General features: G+C 32.0%; 1 protein-coding gene across 1 annotated transcript; it reads right to left on the bottom strand.

Moving 5' to 3' along the window:
* Window positions 1–584: 584 nt before the first annotated feature.
* Window positions 585–3,159, bottom strand: LOC143534112 (uncharacterized). The gene is made up of 3 exons (XM_077028697.1): window positions 3,122–3,159; window positions 1,727–2,254; window positions 585–1,653 (listed from the first exon to the last, which is right to left on the bottom strand). The coding sequence occupies exons 2-3, from the start codon at window positions 2,252–2,254 to the stop codon at window positions 724–726; spliced, it is 1,458 nt and encodes a 485-aa protein (XP_076884812.1). The 5' UTR covers window positions 3,122–3,159; the 3' UTR covers window positions 585–723.
* Between the last annotated feature and the right edge of the window lie 19,886 nt (window positions 3,160–23,045).

Genomic DNA, 23,045 nt, shown 5'->3' with positions numbered 1-23,045 from the left:
TATCTCTAAGTATGTTGCCACATAAATACACACATACATGACTCAACGCTGGTCTAATAGTAGTGTTGGGCCAAGCTAAGGATTAAGGACCCTAAAGAAATAAGGCCCCTGTTTAAGAATATGAATTATTTATGTAGATAGAGAAACGGATACCAATAATATGTAATTGATAAATATGATAGTAATAATATATGGTGACCCATTGCTTACCTGCTTGTTTTTTAACTTCTAAAATTAAAAGCTTCCCATTTTCAACTAGGTTTAACTCTCTTAAGTCTTAACTCGTATTTCTTTATTTTTGTTGATTTTCTATGGTCATTTCTTATTTATTTTGTTTTCGTTTTTTTTCCCAGGTATATAAATCGCATTATTTTTCTAAATAAAGATTCAAAATTTTATAATTTCATATACGAAACACAATCCCTCAATAAATTTTAAAATAAAAATTATAAATTCTATAATTTCATCTCTCTAACTTTCGACAAAAACCTCAAAATTTTCTTTTGCTTTAGGCCATTAAAATGGTTGGGCCGCTACACATGTATATATATGGTCAACATGTTCATATAAAACTCAACCACAATCTGTAACTATGAAAGTAATATTTGACATTTTGACCACAGCAAGCTGTTAACATTCAAAGTCAACCTCATGCCATTTTGGAGAACAATCAAAGACTCTATCCACCAAGTAACCCGCACCACAACTCGATACAGGACCCGTTTAAGCACAGACACGACTACGAGCCCCACCCTCCGTCCCTCTCCTCTTCTTTGGGTTCATGGGTTCATTCTCAAGAGCTTCCAATGCTTTTGTGGTCAATGCACGGTTCCTTCGACTCCGTCGTTGACCATTAGCAAAAGGAGTCAACGAGTCAATCTGGTTGGTGGTTGGTTCAGATAAAACCGATTTGCTTGTATTGTCATCATCTGAACCGGGACGTGCTCGAGGCTTGTTCAAGTCAATCACTATCTCAAAACACACAGCATCTTTCATGGCTTCATCTTCGCCACTAGTGTTGTCGTTTTTTATATTATCAACCGGGTCAACAGAAGTCAAACTTGCGAGGTCTTCGACTTTAACAGCCCCAACCAAACTGGTATCAGCAACCGTGCACTTCATCAAATGTTGTTCATCATCTGAGCCTCGTGTCACATGTGGCTCAACCAACCGATCCTTGTCAGATACGTGTTCAAGAAGCTGCGGTTCAGACGCAACTTTATTCAACACTTCAGTTAACGAGTCAAAATATTGACTTCCTTTGACCAAGCTCCGTCTTGAAAACTTTATCACACCAGGTGCAAGAAACACCAAATTCTTCGAGTTTTGTGATGCATAGTTTCTAGACAGTTCATAGTGCCATCCTCGAGCTAACAGACGAGGCCAAACGGCTGCCCAGAAGAACTCTTTTAGCCTCGGTTTGCTTAATCCGATCCTATCCTTCAAAATATTAACAATTTCTTCTGTTTTTAGAGACGAGCATGTCGATTGAACCTTTTTGCTTCTTAAACGTGTTCGGGTCTTGATTGTAAGGTCTTGTTTTCCTTTACCAATGGCTACGGCTTGTACCAGAAGATCAAGGCCCATTATATCCCTTAAACTGAATACATACTTCTCAAACGAAAGTTTTCCCTCCTCGAACGTTTTAATAACCTGCAAGAAACCACATCTTAATGGCCGAGTTTTTTTTATAAGAGTTTGGTGAACATGACAAAAGATTAACTACCTGTGTCAAACTAGCTTTGCATTCATCTGTGACATTAGAAAGTAACCGAGACAAAAGCTCGTGTAGCCTCCAACCGTTGAAAATCTTTTTTCCAATGCGAACTCGTTTCTTCCGATACATTGACCATTTTTGGTGTTCACTGCTTTTATAAAACTTCCCATAGTAATAAGATAACACCTTTGGCAGCCCTTTATTCCCCATGAACTTGTTCACAACGCGAAGATTCTTCCGAAATACATATAAACCAAGAACAAAACTATCATGTTCAATCTCGCTCCAAGGTTCTTTACTTGATGAACAAGGAGCTGCAAGCAAATTATTGTCTGCTTTACAACCTATAATACCAGATTTACCCTTTATGAGTTGTAACCGCTCGTTTTCTGTCATCAAAGATGGGATTTGTGCCTGGTATTCGTCCCCAATTCGCGTGGTCTTTTGTGGCTCCCCATATATGTTACCAGCAGCAGAATACTTTTCAGAATGGAGCCAATCGACTTGTTTATCAACATCCTCAATGTCTGTATCCATCTATCCACAACCAAACACAAAAACAGACTATTATTGTTAGCTTCAGTTTTTCGATCAAGAAAAGCATGACCAAACCATGATATGCTATTATGCTACACATTAACAGAAACAACAGTATTTCATCACACAAGGGGATAAAAACTAAGGGTTATGTTCACCAGCTGGTCAGTCAAATCATACATCAGTCATGTATTTGTCAGTAAACAAGTCATACAACCCGTATGACCTTTTTCTCCCAATCATATGTGGCCTCGATGATACTCAAAACGAACCGTTTGACCAATTTTCTCTCTACTATACATATAATGACTATCCCTTATTTTTTTTATCCCCAAAACAGCAATTTTGTCAAGTTTATGTTAAGTTCAACATAAAGTGTAATAAGAAATTAAACATCAGATCCAAATGGAACCCAGGAATGATAACAAAAGTGGTAACTAGTTGAACACATACAACAATCCCAAATCGAACAGAAATTAACATCAATAAATGGTATGAGCTGCAGATTAAACATGAATGAACACAGTATGAAACAATCAGATTAAACCCCCAATTATGAGCTCAGTACACTGTTCACATAATCTGTTTTAACAATTTTACTCCATACATAAGTTTATGAGTACAAATTCAAAAACACGACTAGAAAAGCTTGGTAAGCATGAATGTAACGAATCCCACGTGAAGACGCAAAGATTAATGTAACAGATGGGTGGTATTATTGATTTGCATCAATTTCAAATGTTATAATCGTTGTTGGAAGATTAGATTAATGAGTTAAGAACGCACAACAACAGGATGATGATGACAAATGCAGGAAACAAAGACATGATTAACATGTAGTAGTTGCTGATCAAGAAAGAATTTAACCTTTGAGGATGGGTTTGTTCCAACTGAAGAAGTTGTTCTTGCAGAAAGACTTTTGTTTTGGTCGATATATATTACGAGGTTTGTGTATTTTTTTGGCAGTCGCAACACCGAACCACCGAACAAGTCTCACCAACGTTGTCTTTTTTTATAAATTGGATTAAGATGTCTTTGCTTGACCATAATGGTTACCTCTTGATCTATTACTTGGGAATAGTTGGGATGGGTTTCATGATTAAATGATCTCTCTACTTAATTACATACCTTGTTACTCATGATTTAAGTATACTTTTAGTGATTTTAATGTTCTCAAGTTATTTTATTTTAGTTAAAATGATATTTGTCTAAGATTAATATTAGAGCATTCACATCATACCTTAATAAATTATATGAGTGATATATTCTCAGCTTATTCTCTATTCATATTTATATTATTACATTAAAAATTATTGCTTTTCTCTTTCATTTCTAATTAAATAATATATGTTTATACATTTGTCATTATTATTTTTTCTCTCATCTACTCATAATCAGATAATATCAAAAAATTATACTGTATGAATAGTGAAACCTCAAATTTACTTTCTCATATAATATTTTCTCTCTCATCTACTCACAACCAGTTATAACCATACCATATAATTTACAAAAGCACTCGCATAATTATAGGCACAAGCTTAGAATGCCATGAGGTTTTCATAATTTAGAGAGTGGTTTAGGATATAGTAAGTAGAGGAGGAGATGTATTGATTTTTATGTATATTTAAATAAAATTATAGTATCATATAATTTTTAATATTTTTTGAAAGTGGTTGTGAGTTAAGAATAGATAAAATATAATGATAAAAGTATAAAAGTATTATTTAATTATAAAAGGTAGAAATATAGTGATTTTTAGTTTAATTTTTTATTTAAAGACAGGGAAAGAAATGTGAATGCTCTTATTTAATAAAGGCAAATAAGACTTGGGGTTTCTCAACTACATCCCTTGGTGAGGAGTCTCGGTGAATGGCGTCAAAATAAGAAATTTTTTTAATTTATAATTGAAAGTCACTAGAAATTGCTTTGGATTTTCATGATTAATAAAAAGTTCATGAAAGTAATCTTTTGTGGAAATTGATTATCAGAAGTAACTTACTACTAATAATTGAGATCATTAGCAAATCGGTCCATCAACATTAAGTTACTACTACTAATAAACAACATGTTCCCTCAATGACAAGGGTGGTATATTGTAATTGATCAGCAACAACTCCAAGTAGTTGTAACTGGTCACTAGTAGTAATTGGGGCTCAGATAATTAATCATTGTTGTAATTGAGTTATTTTAAGGTCTTCTGCAGACGACATGTAACTAAATACTTGATAATAATTATAATCGTGAACTACCATACTCTTTTTTGAGGAATTGTTTTGTTTCAACATAAACATTGTAATGATTCCCAACTATATAAAAATAAAAAATAAAATTTTTGGTAACTTACAAGTTACAAACTATTATAAATTTTTTCTTATCTAAATTTTGACCCATTAAAATCCATTTGATCTAAAATCATTTTATTCTGAAACATTAATTATTATTATTTTATTATTTGATCAAACGTGAAATATGTTTTTCTTTGATTTTAGTCACTAATGTAGTGTATGCTTATCATATATGATATATACACAATTATGTAATCTAGTGTAAACATATATAATGATGTAGGCAAAACTAATATATTGTAATGAAAGACCATATATTTGAAGATCAAATTGTTTTATTGTCTTAGCGCTTGGGTTTTATAGCTAGTCCTGAACTTTATCGGGCACGGCCTCAACAAGAAAGGAAGGTGTTCAAGCCTTAGGGTGCTTGCACTCGCAGCGCAACAATTGTTGCGAGCTGTTGTGCTCGCATGATGAGTCCAAAGCGGGATGAAACCAGTACACCCTAATCATAAGCGAACGCTTTGGCAGGTCTTGGGGCGTCACACAGAGTTTGAGAGGATTACTCAGTGATGAGTGGTATCAAAGCCAGGTTGAACCTCGGATACGTTGGAACGTGTACACTCACCTAAAAATGACCTTAAATGTTGAGAATGAACTATGAAATTGTAGTGGGAGAAGATCTAATGGTCTTCGTGTGCCCCAAGTATGGGATCGTGTGTGCCGCCCTAGTCCTGTGTCAGTGAAAAGGCCACTGTGCTCATGTTAAAACATTACAGTGTAGCCATAACCAGTATGAAGTCAGCTAATTAGGCGGACACCGACATTACCAAAACCAATCTGATGGCATATTTAACCAACACGGCTAACGCACGTTGTTACTGAGCTATCGAGGTTCCCATTTATTTGAGTGTTGTGGTGGATCTAGACATATATATGAGGGGTAACGTTCAAAAACATATCGATAATGATACTTCAATATTCGATAAACCAAAGGAAAAGTGGTTGTTTTTACCGTATTTCATACAATGTAAACGAAACAAAAACATATTTTAACGGTTGTTGTTGCAATCGGTAAGACCAACGCTAGCTTCAATATTCGATAAACCGAAGGAAAAGTGGTGTGTTTTTCAGGTTTCCACCCTTACATGAGCAATGCCACACATTTCATCCAATTTTGCAAATTTATCATCTTCCTTTAGAGTGTGATAAAAGGTCATACGATCACCTGAAATACACCCTCTTTCTTCATTACTAAAATCAAATCATATACATTTTCGAAAATATCACTATTTTAGACATGTCAACTTGGAAAACGAATCTAATAGATTTAAACCAAAATATTTTCTAACAAATATAGTTGATACCTCACTGAATCTATTTTCAAGTTCTTGAATTTGCATATTTAAAACTGTATTAAAAACTTCAACTTCAAAATAGTGATTTTGTTGAGCCTTTTCTCTTTGATGTTTCTCGTTCAAACAAAAGAAAAAAAAAGGTTAATGATTTCTATTTGCTTTAGGCACTTTGTTTGGGCTTTATTTGATTTTAACTTTTAAAAAATGATAATTTTGTTGAGTCTGTTTATGTTTAATGTTTCTCGCTCAAACAAAAGAAAAAAAATAATGGTTTTTATTCGCTTTGGGCTATAAACTTTAGTTGAGCTTTATCTCATTTGAACTTTGAAATTGGTTGGGCTTAAAACAAATAAGGGTGGCATAATATTTTTCCAGGGGTAGCGAAACACGAAAACTAACCTAAAATGACAAAAATTTACGCTAACGGCGAAAAGTTGGGGGTAACGGATGCTACCCCTGATTATAAAGTGTATCCACCCCTGTTTGAGTGAATCAATCTGAAAAATCATAACTTCGCCTTGTGAGCAGGTATGAGATTGCAAGCTTACCCTTCATATATGCATGGCATAAGGGAAGACAACATCGTCCAAGTCTTACACGTTACAATGGTATGGGACGGCTAGTGCATGCACGAGGACGTGCATATTTATGGGTGGGAGAGTGTCATGAACCAAATATTAGAAGATGGAAATGCTTGATTGTGCTTAACGCTTGGGTTTTCTAGCTAGTCCCGGTCTTCATCAGGTACGACCTCAATGGGAAATGAAGGTGTTCAAGCCTTAGGGTGCTTGCACTAGCGATACAACACGGGTTTGCAAATTATTGGTGCTCGCATGATGAGTCCAAGACATGATGAAATCAGTAAACCTTGTTCATAAGCAGACAGTTTGGCATGCCTTCAGGTGCCACATTGAGCATGGGAGGATTTCTTTGTGACAGTATAAACTCTATCAAATGTAATGTAGTAATAATTAATGTAGTGTAGGCTAACTAATGTTCTGTAGGCATGAGCTTGCTTACATAATACAGAAAAAAAATATGGAATGTAGACCTAGCTTAATATATATTGTGTGAAATACATAATACAAATAGTAATTTTTGATATCACAAAATATCATGTATTTAGAAAAGTCATAATATATTGTATGGATCACATAGTGATATATACAAATAAATAATAATCTTAGGTTTCACATAATATTATAGATTTAGAAAAGTCATAAAGTATAGTATATAGTTCAATATATATAATAGTATGTAACACTAAGAGCATTCACAATAAGAATTTCGAAAAAAAAACCAAAAAACATACATAATCACCCGCCACATCATAGAACACTATTCGTTAAAAATACTCAAAACTCACTCAATAAGGAATTTTAAAAACACCAAAAAGACATTGTCACGTCACCACCACCTTTTGCATTATTAATTTTAATTCAGAACCCACCCCTTCCCCACCCCAACCTTGGCCCATCACATGAGAAAGGTATGTTTTTAGTAGTTTTTGTGAGAGCAACTACACTAAAAAAATGCTTGTTAAATACTACACCTATAATAAGTAAAAATGAGTGACGTGGACAAACACCAAAAAACACTCCCTAAAAATGTCTTATTGGAGATGGACTAATAATATAGAAATAGTAATACAATAATGCTTCATGCATATTAATAGCTACTCAATTAATTAAGTTATATATATATACATTCGCAAATACCCTTTTGGTATTAACAAACATTTATGTTATATTATTAATAATAATCACAAATTTGTCACGTTGAATATAAACAATTGATTATTTGATTACACATAATCATTGGTAATAATTAATTTCATGCACTTCTTGCATTAGCCATCTCATGCAAAAAGTACAAGAAATCAATTTGTATCAATAATTTAAATTGTTTTTTAATCTTAAACACTTAAAAATATATAAAAAGCATATTTTTGTAAAATAAACTATAGTATCTATCCAATTAATATAATTAATAAAATCGCAATAAATAAAAGATAAAAAGAACAATAAATTCATTCAAAAAAAAGGAAAAAAGAAGAAGAATAAGAAAACAATATATAATTGTTTATAATTTTTTTAACTCTCCCTTGATTTCACCATATAAAACTATAATTTCTTCTAACACCTCTTATAATTCTTTTTATCCATCTTTAATTTCTTCCCACGGTTTCTTTGTATGGTTGTTCAAAATTTCCCTACACATCTTAGTTTTCTCATGCACATCTTAGTTTTAATCCTCACATTTTTAATTTCTTCGAACATATATTTAACATCATGCTACACATCTTCAAACTCTTACTACGCGTATTTTTTTATTTACAAAAAACCAAATGTTTATGAAGCTACCATATATTGGCTCACAAATACCATAATTCAAAAACCTTTTTGTTTATAAAAAAATAAAACTATTTTTTAAAGAACAATTGATGATGAAGATGTCATATTTTAGCTTAAATACAATATACTAGGTTACTAACCCGTGTAGTACACGGGTGGAAAATAGGAAATTCGTCACGTAAAGAAATTTGATTATATATTTGAATATTATATTATTCGTCTAATAAACAAAAATAATTTTAACCGACAATATCGCCCGTTCTTGAAAGTAAGTTCATTGAACTTGTCCAAAATCGAAGGGTACACAAAGTCTATTAAATCATATACTGGATATAATGAATTGTTAATTAGAAGATCATCGAGAATTTGTACATTCATTTGTCGTCATTTGGACCCCCATCCCCAACATTTCCTTCATCTATATCCAATAATTAATTCGCAAATTATTTTATCTCTTCAACATGTAAGGATTGACATCTAACTGTGAGCCTCGTGTTTTTTTGATAGTTTAAGTACCTTTCACTTTGACAAGATGTAGGAAAAACTTATTGAAGTGTAATTTAAAATAAACACGAACAAATGTCTATACAATCTAACTATTTATTTAATAAAAGTATCATAAATTTAATATTTACAACTCCCTAAATACTTCCTTTTATATAAGGTTTATACTTTAATTTGTAGCATTTCGTGGTTGTCAATGATATATATAAAAAGCAACAAATTGGTTTTTTTAATAGCTAATAACTAAACACTTAGAAACATCAATTGGCTTATATGACTTGTTTATCGATTCATAGAGCCATAACTTGTATACAATCTAATATTCACTTGAACTTGTTATGACTTCAACTCAAGATGCTAATAACCCATCTGGTATTATAGTATTTCTCATACTACCTTACCGGAAAATCGTAATAGTTCAACATCTCCATTGAATTTTTTATTTTGTTATGGAACTTAAAGAGATTATAAGAAAATTATATAATAATTAAAATTAATACAAACAAAAAGGGAAAATAAAAAGAATTGTTAATGAAATAATGAATAATATGAGAATAGATTATTACAGTATCAAATTAAACCTTACCGGAAAATAATTAATCTCCCTTACCGGAATTGGCGATGATGGAGATAGTAATCCGAAACACACACACACACACACACACACATAGAGAGAGAGAGTGAGAGAGAGATTATAATGGTTAGGATTTTCAACCTTAAGATTTATATAATGTAAATGAGATTATTTAGTATGTTTTTGAATTATAATAATAATTAGAATAATTAATATCATAATTACATTAATAGGCTTTTATGGATTGTTTGACTAAAAATAATTAAGTTATTGTAAATTTTAAAATTTAAAATTGGATATCTTTTTAGTAATAATGAATTTATAATCATGGTACATTAGACATTATGGAATGTTTGACCAGTTAAATTTAAAAGTTTAAAATTTAAAACTGAAAATCCTTTTAAAAATAATAAGTTTCAATCGTAGTAATGTTACACATTATGAAATGTTTAACCATTGATTTACAAAATTTACCTTTGAGTTATACTTTAAAGTTTTAAAGTTTATAAAATTATTAAAATAGCATAAAACTTTGAGGACTGTGAATATAAAATGGTGACACAAAATAAACATGACTATGATAAAAAATACATAAAAAACATATACACATAATTATGATGTGCAACAAATATTTGTAAGTAGACATATTTGCACCAAGTGAGGCCTTCCGAACAATCAAAGATCTATTCTCGCCAAGCCACACGTCATGCTTGGGAATGCATGGCTTCCTTACATAGGCTTTCATTATGTTGTCCTGCCAAATTATTATTAAGATTAGTACAAAGTTGTATGAATAATATAGTAAATTAATGAATGTGTTAACAAAACCATTTCGTCTTGCACGATCATTTCGATCGGCCAATCTTTCCCGGGCTTTGAATTGTCTTTTAGCCGCCAAAGTTTCAAAATACGCACCTTTAGGATACACTAACTGTTAAGAACATCCAATTGGTTCAACATGGTGATGTTCGTTGGCTCCATCTTCCTAATGATGAAAAATTAAAATAAACAAAACAAAAAATTCATTTAGAAACAGTAACACTTTTATGCCAAAAATGAATACAAAAATGGACGATATAAACACAACACAAAATAAAAACCTTAAACACAAAGATATTGGTTTTTGCTAAAGATGGTTTAATGGTGTAAGAATTACCTTATCAAAGTTAGGTATTTATACGGATTTAATCATGGGAGACTGGATTAGAGAAGGAATGTATACAAGGAATTAATAAGAAACAAAAAATTAGGGAATTTGAAATATCTTAAAGTAACAACTAAAATTAGGGAACCAGGATAAATGAATTTTCAAATTTTGAATTAGATTATTATAAATGTAATATTATTTAAATGTTGACTATATTTATATATACGGAAATAAGCTTATTAATGTAAAAATATAAGTTATAAAAATAACCATGAATCATATGATTTATAAAATAACCATGTATCTAATATATAAAATTATAATCAATTCTGATATAATCAACTACTAAACCATATGAATAATGTAAAAATATAATTTATAAAATAACCATGTATGTAATATATAAAATTATAATAAATTCTGATATAATGAATTACTGAATCATATGATTGAAAATTATAAAAATAATCAACATAATATAATTATTTATTACACAGTTACGGAATTTATAATTGAACACCAATTATCAAATCCAATATAATCAATTAGAATATTTAAAATTAGCACCATATTACACGGGTAATTGAGGTGGAATAAATATAAGTTATAAAAATAACCATGAATCATATGATTTATAAAATGACCATGTATCTAATATATAAAATTATAATCAATTCTGATATATGAACCACTGAACATATGATTAATGTATAAATATAATTTATAAAACAACCATGTATGTAATATATAAAATTATAATAAATTCTGATATAATGAACTACTGAATCATATGATTGAAAGTTATAAAAATAGTCAACATAATATAATTATTTATTACACAATTTTAATATAACTGAACACTAATTATCAAATCCAATATAATCAATTCAATATAATCAATTAGAATATTTAAATTTAAAATCAGCACCATATTACACAGGTAATTGAGGTGGAATAAGGATGGTTAGTCAAATCCTTAATCAATTGTTATATATAAAATTTAAAATCAGCACCATATTACACGGTCAACATTTGTATTTTTAGTAAATCTTAAGGATGGTTAATCAAATCATTAATCAATTGAGCCATTAATGATTTAAATTTAAATACTGTAACATATTCTAATTGAAAAATTCTGTAATTAAACATTTTCCTTAATCAAAGGTTTGATTAACTATTTGATTATCCATTAATAACAAAATTCCGTAATTAAACAATTTCCGTAATTAATAAGTCAATGGGTCTACATCCATAATTATAGTAAACCTTAATGATTTTTAATCAAATAGTTAATCAAATAATCTCTTCTGAAAATAGTTATCATTAATCAGTTAATCAAATATTTAAATGAAAGATAATAATAGTTATAGTATACATAATAAAGAAATCGTAGTTATAGTTATAGTATACATAAAAAATCCGTAATCAAAAATAATAAAATAAAATTAGTTTTAAAAGATAATTATAGTTATAGTATACATAATAAAGAAATTAATTATCTAAATTATATATTATCTATTCTCTAAAAAACATTAAACCTGGTGGGAAGAAACATAAAGCTTGTGAATGAAATCAAACAAAATAATTATAATTATAGTATACATAATAAAGAAATCGTAATTATAGTTACAGTATAACTATAATTGTAGTAAACAAATCGTAATTAATTTATAATTATTAATTTGAAACATAATTATAAAAAATTCAAATTTCAAATTAAACATTAAATGAAAGATGCTAGAGAATATTAAAAAGAATTGATGAATCTTAATTAAATTTATTATTGATTTATTTTATTAAGATGAAAATTAGAGAAGTCATTGATATACATGAAAAATTAAATCAACAACCAATAGGAAGAAAGAAAATGAACTTAAACTCTTTTGTTTTAATAGCTTAGTTAAATTAGATTAAAGAAAACCTTTTTTGTATTAATTTAAAAAAACCTCTCACTACAAAAAGAACATTAATAGAAAAAAAGATGTAAAATTGTAACTCATAAATCATACTTGTCTTTTGGAAAAAGGTCTTTTGAGAAAAGATAATTAACAAATTGTAACTCACAAGCATTTAATGTAACATTATCTTTTTAATTATTTAAATGACTAATAATTTAATTAGTTACAATAACCGTCACCTTTTTTTCAACCATCAATTAATAATCCAATTGCTTAGATGTCTTATCACATTTCTTGTATTTCTCACACTAAGAAGTATTTTTCGCATAAACTGAATGAAGAAAAATCGACCCATAAATAATTTTATTAGTAGAATTCTCAACTATTTTAATTAACGATACCTTTATAAAAAAATCAAATAATCCTGATATTTGACACATTACATATATATAATGCAAACTATTACATATATATATAATATAACAATATTAAATACATGTAATATATGTAACATATTTTATAATATTAATTCAATATTGTAATTTTTATCATATTTTATAATTTTTTTTGTTGGTATTTATTGTTATTTATTTAATTCAATAGTATTTTAAGTGGGTTTATTATATTGATAATCATTCATTATATCATAATGATAAATTAATTTCGCATTGAAAGCATTTATTAAATTATTGACAACTCTAGAACCTTCCCAAAACAAAAATCACTTGGGTTTCTAGTACTTCTACCAACCACACCCTTATTTATCTTCTATATAAACCCTCTACGCCACTCCACATTTCCTCACAACATTCTTTATTGACTCATCAACCTCTCCCCTTCTTCCGACAATCCAATTATCCAAATGGCCATCAAACTCTACGGAGCCGTTGGTTCGACCGCCACTCTCCGAGTTAAGGCTTGCCTAGCCGAGAAGGGCCTTGAGTACGAGTTCGTTAATGTCTCGTCCTGCATGGGTGAAAGCTACCACCGCTTAATTAGTTTAGTTCTTGACGTGTGGTGGTGTTATGTGAGAGTGTATCGGTGCATGTTTCGGGGCAATTTAGTCAGCTAGGTCATGTTTTGTTTGAAGTCGTTTCTCTACTAAATAAATTGGGCCAATTATGTGTTACTTCTTTATTGCTTTGATTGGGCGTTTGTTCCCCATATCAATTGTTTAAGAGTCGTTGTTTACCTTGTGATGAATAATAAACGTGCTTTTCATGTGTTGGACTTAAGTTATTGTGACTTGTGGGGACTTGCACCCATTCCATCACCCGATGGTTATTTATATTATGCCATTTATGTTAACGATTTTTCATGATCTGCGTGGTTTCCCTCTAAAGCTAAATCAGAATTCTATAATAATTTAATGATATTTTTACCTTTTGTGCACACTCAATTTGAATGAAAGGTTAGAGTGTTTCAAAGTGATGGGGGCATCGAATTCACAAATAATCGGCTCCAACGGTTATTTTGACATCACGGTATTCATCATCACAATCCCGGTTTTGGGGCAGTGCAAGGGCACGAGGCCCAAAAGGTCAAAAGGGCCTAACAGATTTTTTTAATTCATATTCTATTTGAGGCCCAATCCCAAATCCAAAAGAAGATCGATAATGAAATTCAGTTTCAACAAAATTAAATTCTATTAAATTCAGTTTCAACACAAACAAAAATCAATAAATAATTATTTAGTAAAATAAAAAACACAGTTGAATTATTATTTAATAATGATATGATGCATCTAACTTATATAACCAAAATATAAAATATTAAATCAACATATAATTGAATGAATCTTAACATTTGTAGTCTTTATAGTATACTAGCAGAAGTGCCCGCGCGCTGCAACGGGTTCGCACAAATTATTCATTCGTATTGTTTTGCAGTGTTTGGTGTGGTGTGTAACGGGTTATTATTGCATATACGCTGTCACATGTGCATATGGTTTGTTATATATTTTTTGTGCGGGGGTTACATCGTGTTTTGTGAAATATTTGCTAATAAAGTAAGTTTATGTGTTTTGTGATTTTTAATAAAAAAAAAGGATTGAGCGTGTGTTAATTGATGAGTAGTTAGAGTTGAAATCAATTCAGGAGATGAAAGAATTACTCAAATAAAAGTCATAAAGTTGTTGGTTAACGAATTGTAAAAAAGGTAAAGTGGTAGGCATACATGATTGATTGTGCACATGCATACTGTCGTATGCATATATATTGAATATATGGTGTTTTAAAGTGATTGGTACTTAATTTGTAGAAATAAAAAGTTATTAGTTGGGGCATCACAAACTGACAAGTAGGAATGAGATAAAAATTAAGAAAACCATACATTAACAGACTGAAATAGCGAGAGAGACAAGGGTCTTAGGGAAAACTGCCCATGGTAAACCAATTCATATGATAGGCATGTCCTAACTGTTTGGTGACGACCGCAATCTCATATAGTTTTGTTGTGCCAGCCATAGCAAACACTTTTCCGTTTGTAACGTAATGGGTAATGGGGATCCACAAGTTCAAGGATATTGGTGGGTTTGTAGGGGTTATAAGCATGGGGATCCACTTATCGCAGAGCAGTGGCCATAGGTTGTATGATATGTTGTCGATTCCATTAGTTAGGAGCATGTGCAAGGAGTTATTAACGTTTCCCAAATGGGCCCTAAAAGTTGATTTTGATGGAATAGGAGGGAATGCTATCTCTTTAACCTGTTTCATTATCGTGTGAAATTTAATAACGACCTTTGTAAACACAGACCAAGCCTCCGAAACGACGAAGTACGACGCAGGTTAACATAGAGTTCCGTTGAACCACAAGGAAGTAGTTCTTACATATTCTCTTTTTGTGTTGAATGTTATTTGTGTGCATGTTACCGTTAATCGGATAAACATAAGAATCATGCATGCGTATCAACAACAATTTTTGGTTGGTCTAAACTAAAGGACTTGAAGAGTGTTGTTTTTCAAAATATGTTGTGAATAATAGTTGACGCCACTCTTTCCAAGATAATGTTATGTCGTATATTCGAATTATCCGAATTATCCGAAATATTAACTTTCATATTTTTTGATATTCATGTACATAAAAGTATATGTCACCTGAATGTTTTGAAAACCCTTAATTCCCAAACATGCTCCGCTGCTCCTCATCTCTTCCACATCTCTAGTCTCCAGCTCTCCTTTCGTCTCCGTCGATGATGACCGACAGGCGACGGTGGTGGAAAGCGGTGGTCGTTTGCCTCTTGTTCTCCCCTGGTCTCCGACTCCGTCACTCTCCTCGGCCCTCACTTTTTCTCCAGCCATCGGCCCTCTGATGGCGGTGAAAGGTGATCGAAGTCTCCGATGGTAGATTGGTGGTGGTCTGAGTTTCTGACTGTGGTGTTCCAACTTCCATGTTTCCATACTATTTATTAGATTTGTTTATAAGATGTTCAATTATTCACATTCTGTTGATTTTAGGAGGTGTTTGGGATTCCTTATTTTACCTCTTTATACACTCACAAAACCTAACTTTCCTAAACACCTTATAACTTATTACCAATAAGTTATAAGCTATAGGGAGCAAAAATATGGAATCCCAAACAGCCCCTTAATATTGTAAGTTTGGATTTTCGATATGTAATTTTGGTTTGGAACAGTTTGCTTTTCTTTGTTTTTCCAGATTTCGGATATCCGATTTACTATCCGAACGGATATCCGAAATTTCAGATACGGATTCGGATAGTGAAATTCACTATCCGAAATGTTCGGATATCGGAAGTTCGGAAGTGGTTTACCTACTCAACAAAACTACGCACTTGAACAACTAATATGATAGTGTTTTCTCAAAACAACCCAAACAACTCAATTTAAAGAGGATGATCTACCCACTCAACATTTATTTTTTATTTTCTAAACTATATATATCATTTAGGTTAAAAAAATAATTTCATTAAATAAAAAATATACATCACTTAAAAGAAAACACAATACTAAATTAAAAATAATAAAAATTGATCGCCAAGTTTTAGCTGGCTCGTGGTCGGTTGGCCGCTTCATGACAGGTTGGTCACTTTGTTACTATTATTAACAAACTTACAATGTCGATCTATAAAATTCTTTTGATCTTGACTTTCCTACGTTGACCATTTCCATTCTTTTTCAAATTACCGTTACTGTTTCCTTAAAATTAAGTCAGAGGAAGTTTAAATTTCATCATTTCCATAATTAATATGGGTTCTCGACAACCAAACGATCTGGGTTCTCTACTCCTGAATCTTAACCAAATTTGGATAAAAACACCTAGCAAAAAATTAAAGAATATATAAAAATCAAGATTAAAAACACACGGTTATATAATTATCACAGGTCTGATTATCTTGTCAGATAACATGTCAACCAAACATGTTAATATCTCACCAAGTAATTTGCAAAGCATATAAAAAAACGAATAAAGAAGCATCTGAGAGAAAATATAGATTAATTAGTATGTTGATCAATATATAGAATTTGAGGACTTTTTAAGACTTTATTGAATTGAATATAAAACAAAATTATTAGAACTATTGTATGACCTTTGAAGAACCTATGAACCACAATTACACGGTTCACTCTACTCTCAGTTATGTAATCCAAACCAACAGGTAGTGAAACTGAACTTTCCAAATACACTTAAAACTTAAAGCAACCTAAAATATTCAATTTAATGTAAAACAAAGTAAAACCTAACCTTAGTTTTTAGTTTGTTGCTATCAATTGCAACTTTTTGCACCTCATTTCCTAATCAACAATGCAAATAAATAATAACATATTAATAAAATGCATAACAAATACAGGAAACAAAAAAGGAAAAAAAAACCATCCATTTAAAATAACAAACAACACTCGCCCAAAACTTGCAGACTTCATACCCATTTTTCGATGCAACATTCGCTCCTCGTCGAGTGATGACAAATTTGATGAATTCACCTAAAAATGAAAACCATCAAAATCAATATTAAAGAACCATTAAAAACCAAATTGTGCTCTTGATATATGATCAAAACATTTATTAAAGTAGTAACCCACGTAATTGATATGGATCTTGCCACATTAGACACAACCATTCACTTCCCTCCACCTATTTAGTGAAATCTAACACACCCGGATTAACAAAATTTTTCCAATAGGCAACTGTTAATATTCCGATCAATCAACCAAAAACCAATCAAGTATTTCGTAAAAATCAATTAATATTAAAGACCCGACACATTTATATAATTGGAACCCTAATAGACTAACAACAATTTACGTTACAAGGAAACAAAGTAAATTGATCACGCATCTTAGTATTGAATTGTAAACCGATCGAACATTTATGACAAGAAAATAAGAAAATCAAAGTAAACCCCAAATTACATGAACGATTGGCAATAGCATATAGAAAGAAAGTGAAACTAGATGTGCGGTCGGAAAGCGTGGCAAACGAATTCCGTTGTGGAGAGCTTAAATAATGTGATTGAAGGGCGGTTTTAGTAGAAGAAAGTGCCCTAAATCGCTTGCAATGCTTGAAGAGAATGGTCGTACTTATGGCCGAATTGATTGCATACAATGATGAAACCCACCATCATTGGCCGAATTGATTGCATACGATGATGAAACCCACCATCATTGATGCGTTAATCAGTGTTCAAGGTTTCTTTTTCTTTTCTTTTTTTTCAATTTTACCCTCAACACCCTTGCATCATATGTTGTACAATATACATAAATTACATGTAAAAACTCTTAGAACAAGTTTGTATGCATTTCCTTCATACTTTATAATATAATATATAGTATAGTATAGATAAGTAACTATGGATACGAATATGGATATAAATTATAGAGATATTTGGGTACTTTTATCATCTATTTATATTAAATAATTGTTATTATTATCATTAAAAATTCATTATCATATGAACTTAATGTCATGTAAATAATAATTAATTGTGCATTATTATAAATATATTTAATGTAGTTATAAAATAATAATTATCAATAGCAACAATAAACCTTTTGCATCTCCTAAGGACGGAAAAGTAATTTTATAAAAGGTGAAGCTTAATCAACTTGTACGAGACGCTCTAAGAACAAATCAAAGGATTGGCAAATTACTTTTCTTGCCCTATTATGAAATGTCATTTTTGTCCGCAATATGTAATTGTGAAATTACCTTGAATGCCCATCAGTCTTCCTTATAATATAATATATATATATTGAATATGATAACGTAGAGAAAAGATCAAATAAGAAGTTTGATTATCCTAAGAAGGCTAGGAAGGAGGGTATTTTTGTTTAATACCTTAATATTGAAAACCCACTTAATTAAAACCCACTTAAATTTTCACTTATCTCCTACAACCACCACCGCCCACCGCCACCCACCGCCACCACCTTGCCGGAAAAGTCTTCGGAAATTTCGTCGGAAAATAAAACACTATGAAAAATACAATGAAAAAGACATAATGTAAAAAACACAATGGAATAAACACTATGAAAATAAAAACACAATGACAAAAACACAATTAAATTACACAATGTAAAAAACACAATGCAAAAAACATTATAAAAAAATAAAATAGGGGTCTCACCGGAAGCAGCCTCTCTATCCCCATGGGGTAGAGGTAAGACTGTCTACATCTTACTCTCCTCAGACCCTACCATAGCTTTGCTATTGGTGGGATATACTGAGTACGATGATGATGATGATGACTTGTATAACACAATTTTGATAAAACACACTTTGTAAAAAACCCACGAAATTTTTTTTTATTTTTATATAGCAATATGGTACTCATATAGAAGATAAAAAAACACTAGTTATTATGGTGAAATTGTTTTAAAAAAAAATTCGTATAAAAAAGTTATGAGCGTTTTAAAATGATGGAGGTATTTGACATGTGTCTTGCATGTGGAGAGAGAAAGTCAACAAATGTGTTATCTCTATTATGCCCTTACACTTGTTTTACACTTTATGATCTCTCTAATCTAATCTCAACCATTTAATTTTAAAATGAATGGACAAGATTATTTCTTATCCTTCTTAGAAAAACTAATTTTCTTATTATAACTCAACCCTGATAATGTATACTATAATTTATGTATATTAACATATATAAAATAGATTAAAAAAATATTATGGCATGTTACAATCGGATATTTTATTGGGTAACTGGGGCTACGTAATCGGATACATTACAATGTTTGTGAATTACAATCGGATATCACTCGACCTTAGCTCGGTTTTGAACTGAGCTGGCTTCGCTTGGGTTGGCTTAGTTTTAAAAAAAATAATCAAATAAATTTCAACCAAATACAAATTAAGCTCCAAATGAGTACAACGAACACAAAATTGTGCATAATTGCAGTGTTTTATTAAGGTTCTACATTTTTAAAATGTTTGTGAATTATTATTAGTTGATTGTGTTTCAAGTAACTGGTTGAAATGCAGGGCAGCCATAACGGTGTGAGGGGACGCTTTTCAACTTCTGAGGATGACTATAAGGCTATGTGTAATGGGCGTGGGTTTGGGGCGAAATTGGGCGAGGAAAGGCGCAAACACCGCCCCCAGGCGATATGTGGGCGATTTGGGGCGGGGGCGGAGTTTATTTGTCGCCGGCGAGAGAGGGAAATAATAATATAATAATAATAATGTTATATTATATGTTGTGTATGTATGTATATGTATATGTATATGTATATGTATATGTATATATGTTGTGTGTGATATGTATATATATGTATATGTATATATGTTGTGTGATATATATATATATATGTATGTATATATATATATATGTTGTATATGTATATGTATTGTAAGACTCCGTTCCCAGTAGCCCTACTTTAGCGTCGGATTTACTCATAAACACAGTTCTACAAATCAGAGTTTATTAAAACTTTTGCGGAATATAAAACATCAATCATCTGTTACAAAACATTTGATCTTTATTTTAAAACCATAACATAAAACATCATTTCTTCTATCCTCAGATGACAGCCGTTCAATCCATGCCACGTGTCATCCTCATGCCATCTCGATAAACATGTATACCTGCGTGCATACTAAAAGTCAGCTACGCTGAGTGAGTTCTAGTTAATCAGGCGACACACAATACATACATATATCATACATACATACATACCCGAAGATACATATCCATACTTAGTCAATTACCCTACTACCATACATACATACATATCTACAATCACTAACCTCAGACTACCGAGAGTACGTTCATAGTCCGCCGTCTATATCTGTACTCAAGGTCGTGAACACGTAAAAGGTCCGCAGTCCTTACCTATGTTCACAAGTTTTGGTACGTGCAAGGTCCGCAGTCCTTCCCTGTACCATCCTACTATAACAACACGTACAAGGTCCTTAGTCCTTCCCTATGTTGCAACCTAAACCATAGCACGTACGAGGTTCACAGTCCTCCCCTATGCTACCACAACACAAATATAGCACGTATAAGGTCCACAGTCCTTTCCTGTGCTGACGCCTATCTACAATACGTATAAGGTTCGCAGTCCTTATTTACGTTGGCGTCTATACCTATAACACGTATAAGGCCCACAGTCCTTAACTACGCCATCACCTGCCAAGTCGATGTCCAACAGAAGCTAGAGGGATTTGCCATCCTAACTTACTACGTCAGACGTAGAACTCACGTACCATTCCTGTACCTGCATACACTTACTTCGCATATACAATAAACACATCATAGCATAAGAACACTCTTGGCGTTCCTCACATCATTCAATTAACAATCATGCTTCTTGTCGGTACGCGCAATATCCGAAGATCGTTCACGCCCCGACAAGCATTCATTTAACGATCATACAGCATCCATATATAACATTCATATCTTCATTTACAACCTGACAGTACGCGCAATATCCGAAGATCGTTCGCGTACCGATAGTCAATCATTAATATCTATCACATATATCATATATGGCATACACTTACCACTTAAGGTAGGTGTATTAACTAAACACATTGAGTATGCACACAACCCCGAAAACATAACAAGGAGTGGGGCTAGAAACTCACCTGAACCCAGTTACTTCTTCCTTGAGTAGTGCGCGACTAACTGTATAACAATTACACGTATCAATTAACTATCACTACCCATATCATCTTTCTAGTTCAATTATTACCCACAACGAACGGGGGTCCGGGGGCAGCGCCCCTGGCAGCGGGGATCTAGGGGCGGCAGCCCCTAGCGGGGTCCAAGGGGCAGAGCCCCTGGCTGGGGTTAAGCTGCCAGGTCAGCTTGGATAAATTTTATTTCCATTAACTGTCTTAACACATTTTTCACTAGAATTTTAAGTTATTTCTCAGCGAGCTTAACTTTTGGCGAACTTAATATTAAGCGAATTTGACATTAAGCGAACTTATTATCTTAGCGAACTTATCATTTAAGCGAACTTAATCTCCAGCGAAGTTAAGCATTCAGCGAACTTATCTCAGGCGAAGTTAGCATTGAATGAACTTATCACCAGGCGAAGTTATAGCTTGGCGAACTTACTCAGCGAACTTGTGCAGCGAGCTTAGCTGCAGGCGAAGTTGCCCAGCCGCAGCCACTGTTCACTCTAATCCCCCCATAATCATCTCTGTTTAACGCGAAATCCATGGATATGGTATCTAACTAACCCGCGACTATTACTATGGTCGTTTTTGGTTATGATTTGACCCGAAAACACGTAAAGTTTGGACCTTTAAGTTCAAAAACGTTCAATACAAGATCTACGGTTTATTTTAAGCGTGCTGTACATAACCGCAGGTCCATTAAGTTCGTTTTTGCATCAAGTTTACAACTTTACGTTTCGTTTATCCCCGATCTATTCTCGTTTTAAGTTTCAAGGCTAAGCATTTATAAAAACGTAAACTTTAAGGTGAAAGACATACCTTTACATGTTCGTTTGATCTTGGTTAGCTTGTTTAGGAACTCTAGATCTTGTATAAGACTCGAATAACAAAGATCTAATCACAACCGACGTTTACTCGCTCTCGGATCTCACTCGTCTCTCTCTCGGCCGTATATGGGGTGTAGGATGTGTGTTTTTTTTAGTGTGTAGAGAAATATGGAAAGATGGAATGAGGATTAGGGTTTTAAGGTGGTTTAAGGGGATATTTATATCCTTAAAGCCCATGGACCTAAGGCCCATTACCCTTTAATCCACCATAGTTAATCCAAGTCCATGATCTTTCTTCATTTAATATTAATTAAATATTAACACTCGTTTTTAAATCACAGGCCTCTTTTATTTATCGTTACAGAATTCGGGGTGTTACATGTATATATGTTGTGTGATATATATATATATATGTATGTATATATGTTGTGTGTATATATATGTATATGCAAAATGAATCTTAGAAACAACCCAAAACCAACCGAACGTGAACTTACAATGAAACCCGATGAACCTCAACTGAGCTATCCGTTTCAATTTCTCGACCCGAACCTAAACATGTACGCCAACCGAGCTATATGTTTTTTTATATTTTTAGTTATGTATTTTTTTGTATTTCTTTTTAATTTTAATGCATTTTTATTTAATTATTTGAAAAAATTGGTTTTTATTTGATTAGTTTACTTATAAAAAGAAAATAATAAAAAAAGATACTGTGGGCCCAACTTGTAGCCCCTACACCATTACACCT

Source organism: Bidens hawaiensis, unplaced genomic scaffold, assembly GCF_021521415.1.
Source record: "Bidens hawaiensis isolate Kalapana, Puna unplaced genomic scaffold, B.hawaiensis_p1.1 tig00010069_1, whole genome shotgun sequence".
In the NCBI taxonomy this organism is placed as follows: Eukaryota; Viridiplantae; Streptophyta; class Magnoliopsida; order Asterales; family Asteraceae; genus Bidens; species Bidens hawaiensis.
Note: the sequence above shows the minus strand (reverse complement) of the source record. Positions and strands in the feature narration are given on the sequence as shown.

What these genes read in the sequence shown, in the direction of transcription:
- LOC143534112 (XM_077028697.1), bottom strand. Translation starts at nt 2,254, where the DNA reads ATGGATACAGACATTGAGGATGTTGATAAACAAGTCGATTGGCTCCAT. An exon ending in GCAAAGCTAGTTTGACACAG is followed by an intron (nt 1,654 to 1,726) that starts GTAGTTAATCTT and finishes GGTTTCTTGCAG; the next exon opens with GTTATTAAAACGTTCGAGGA.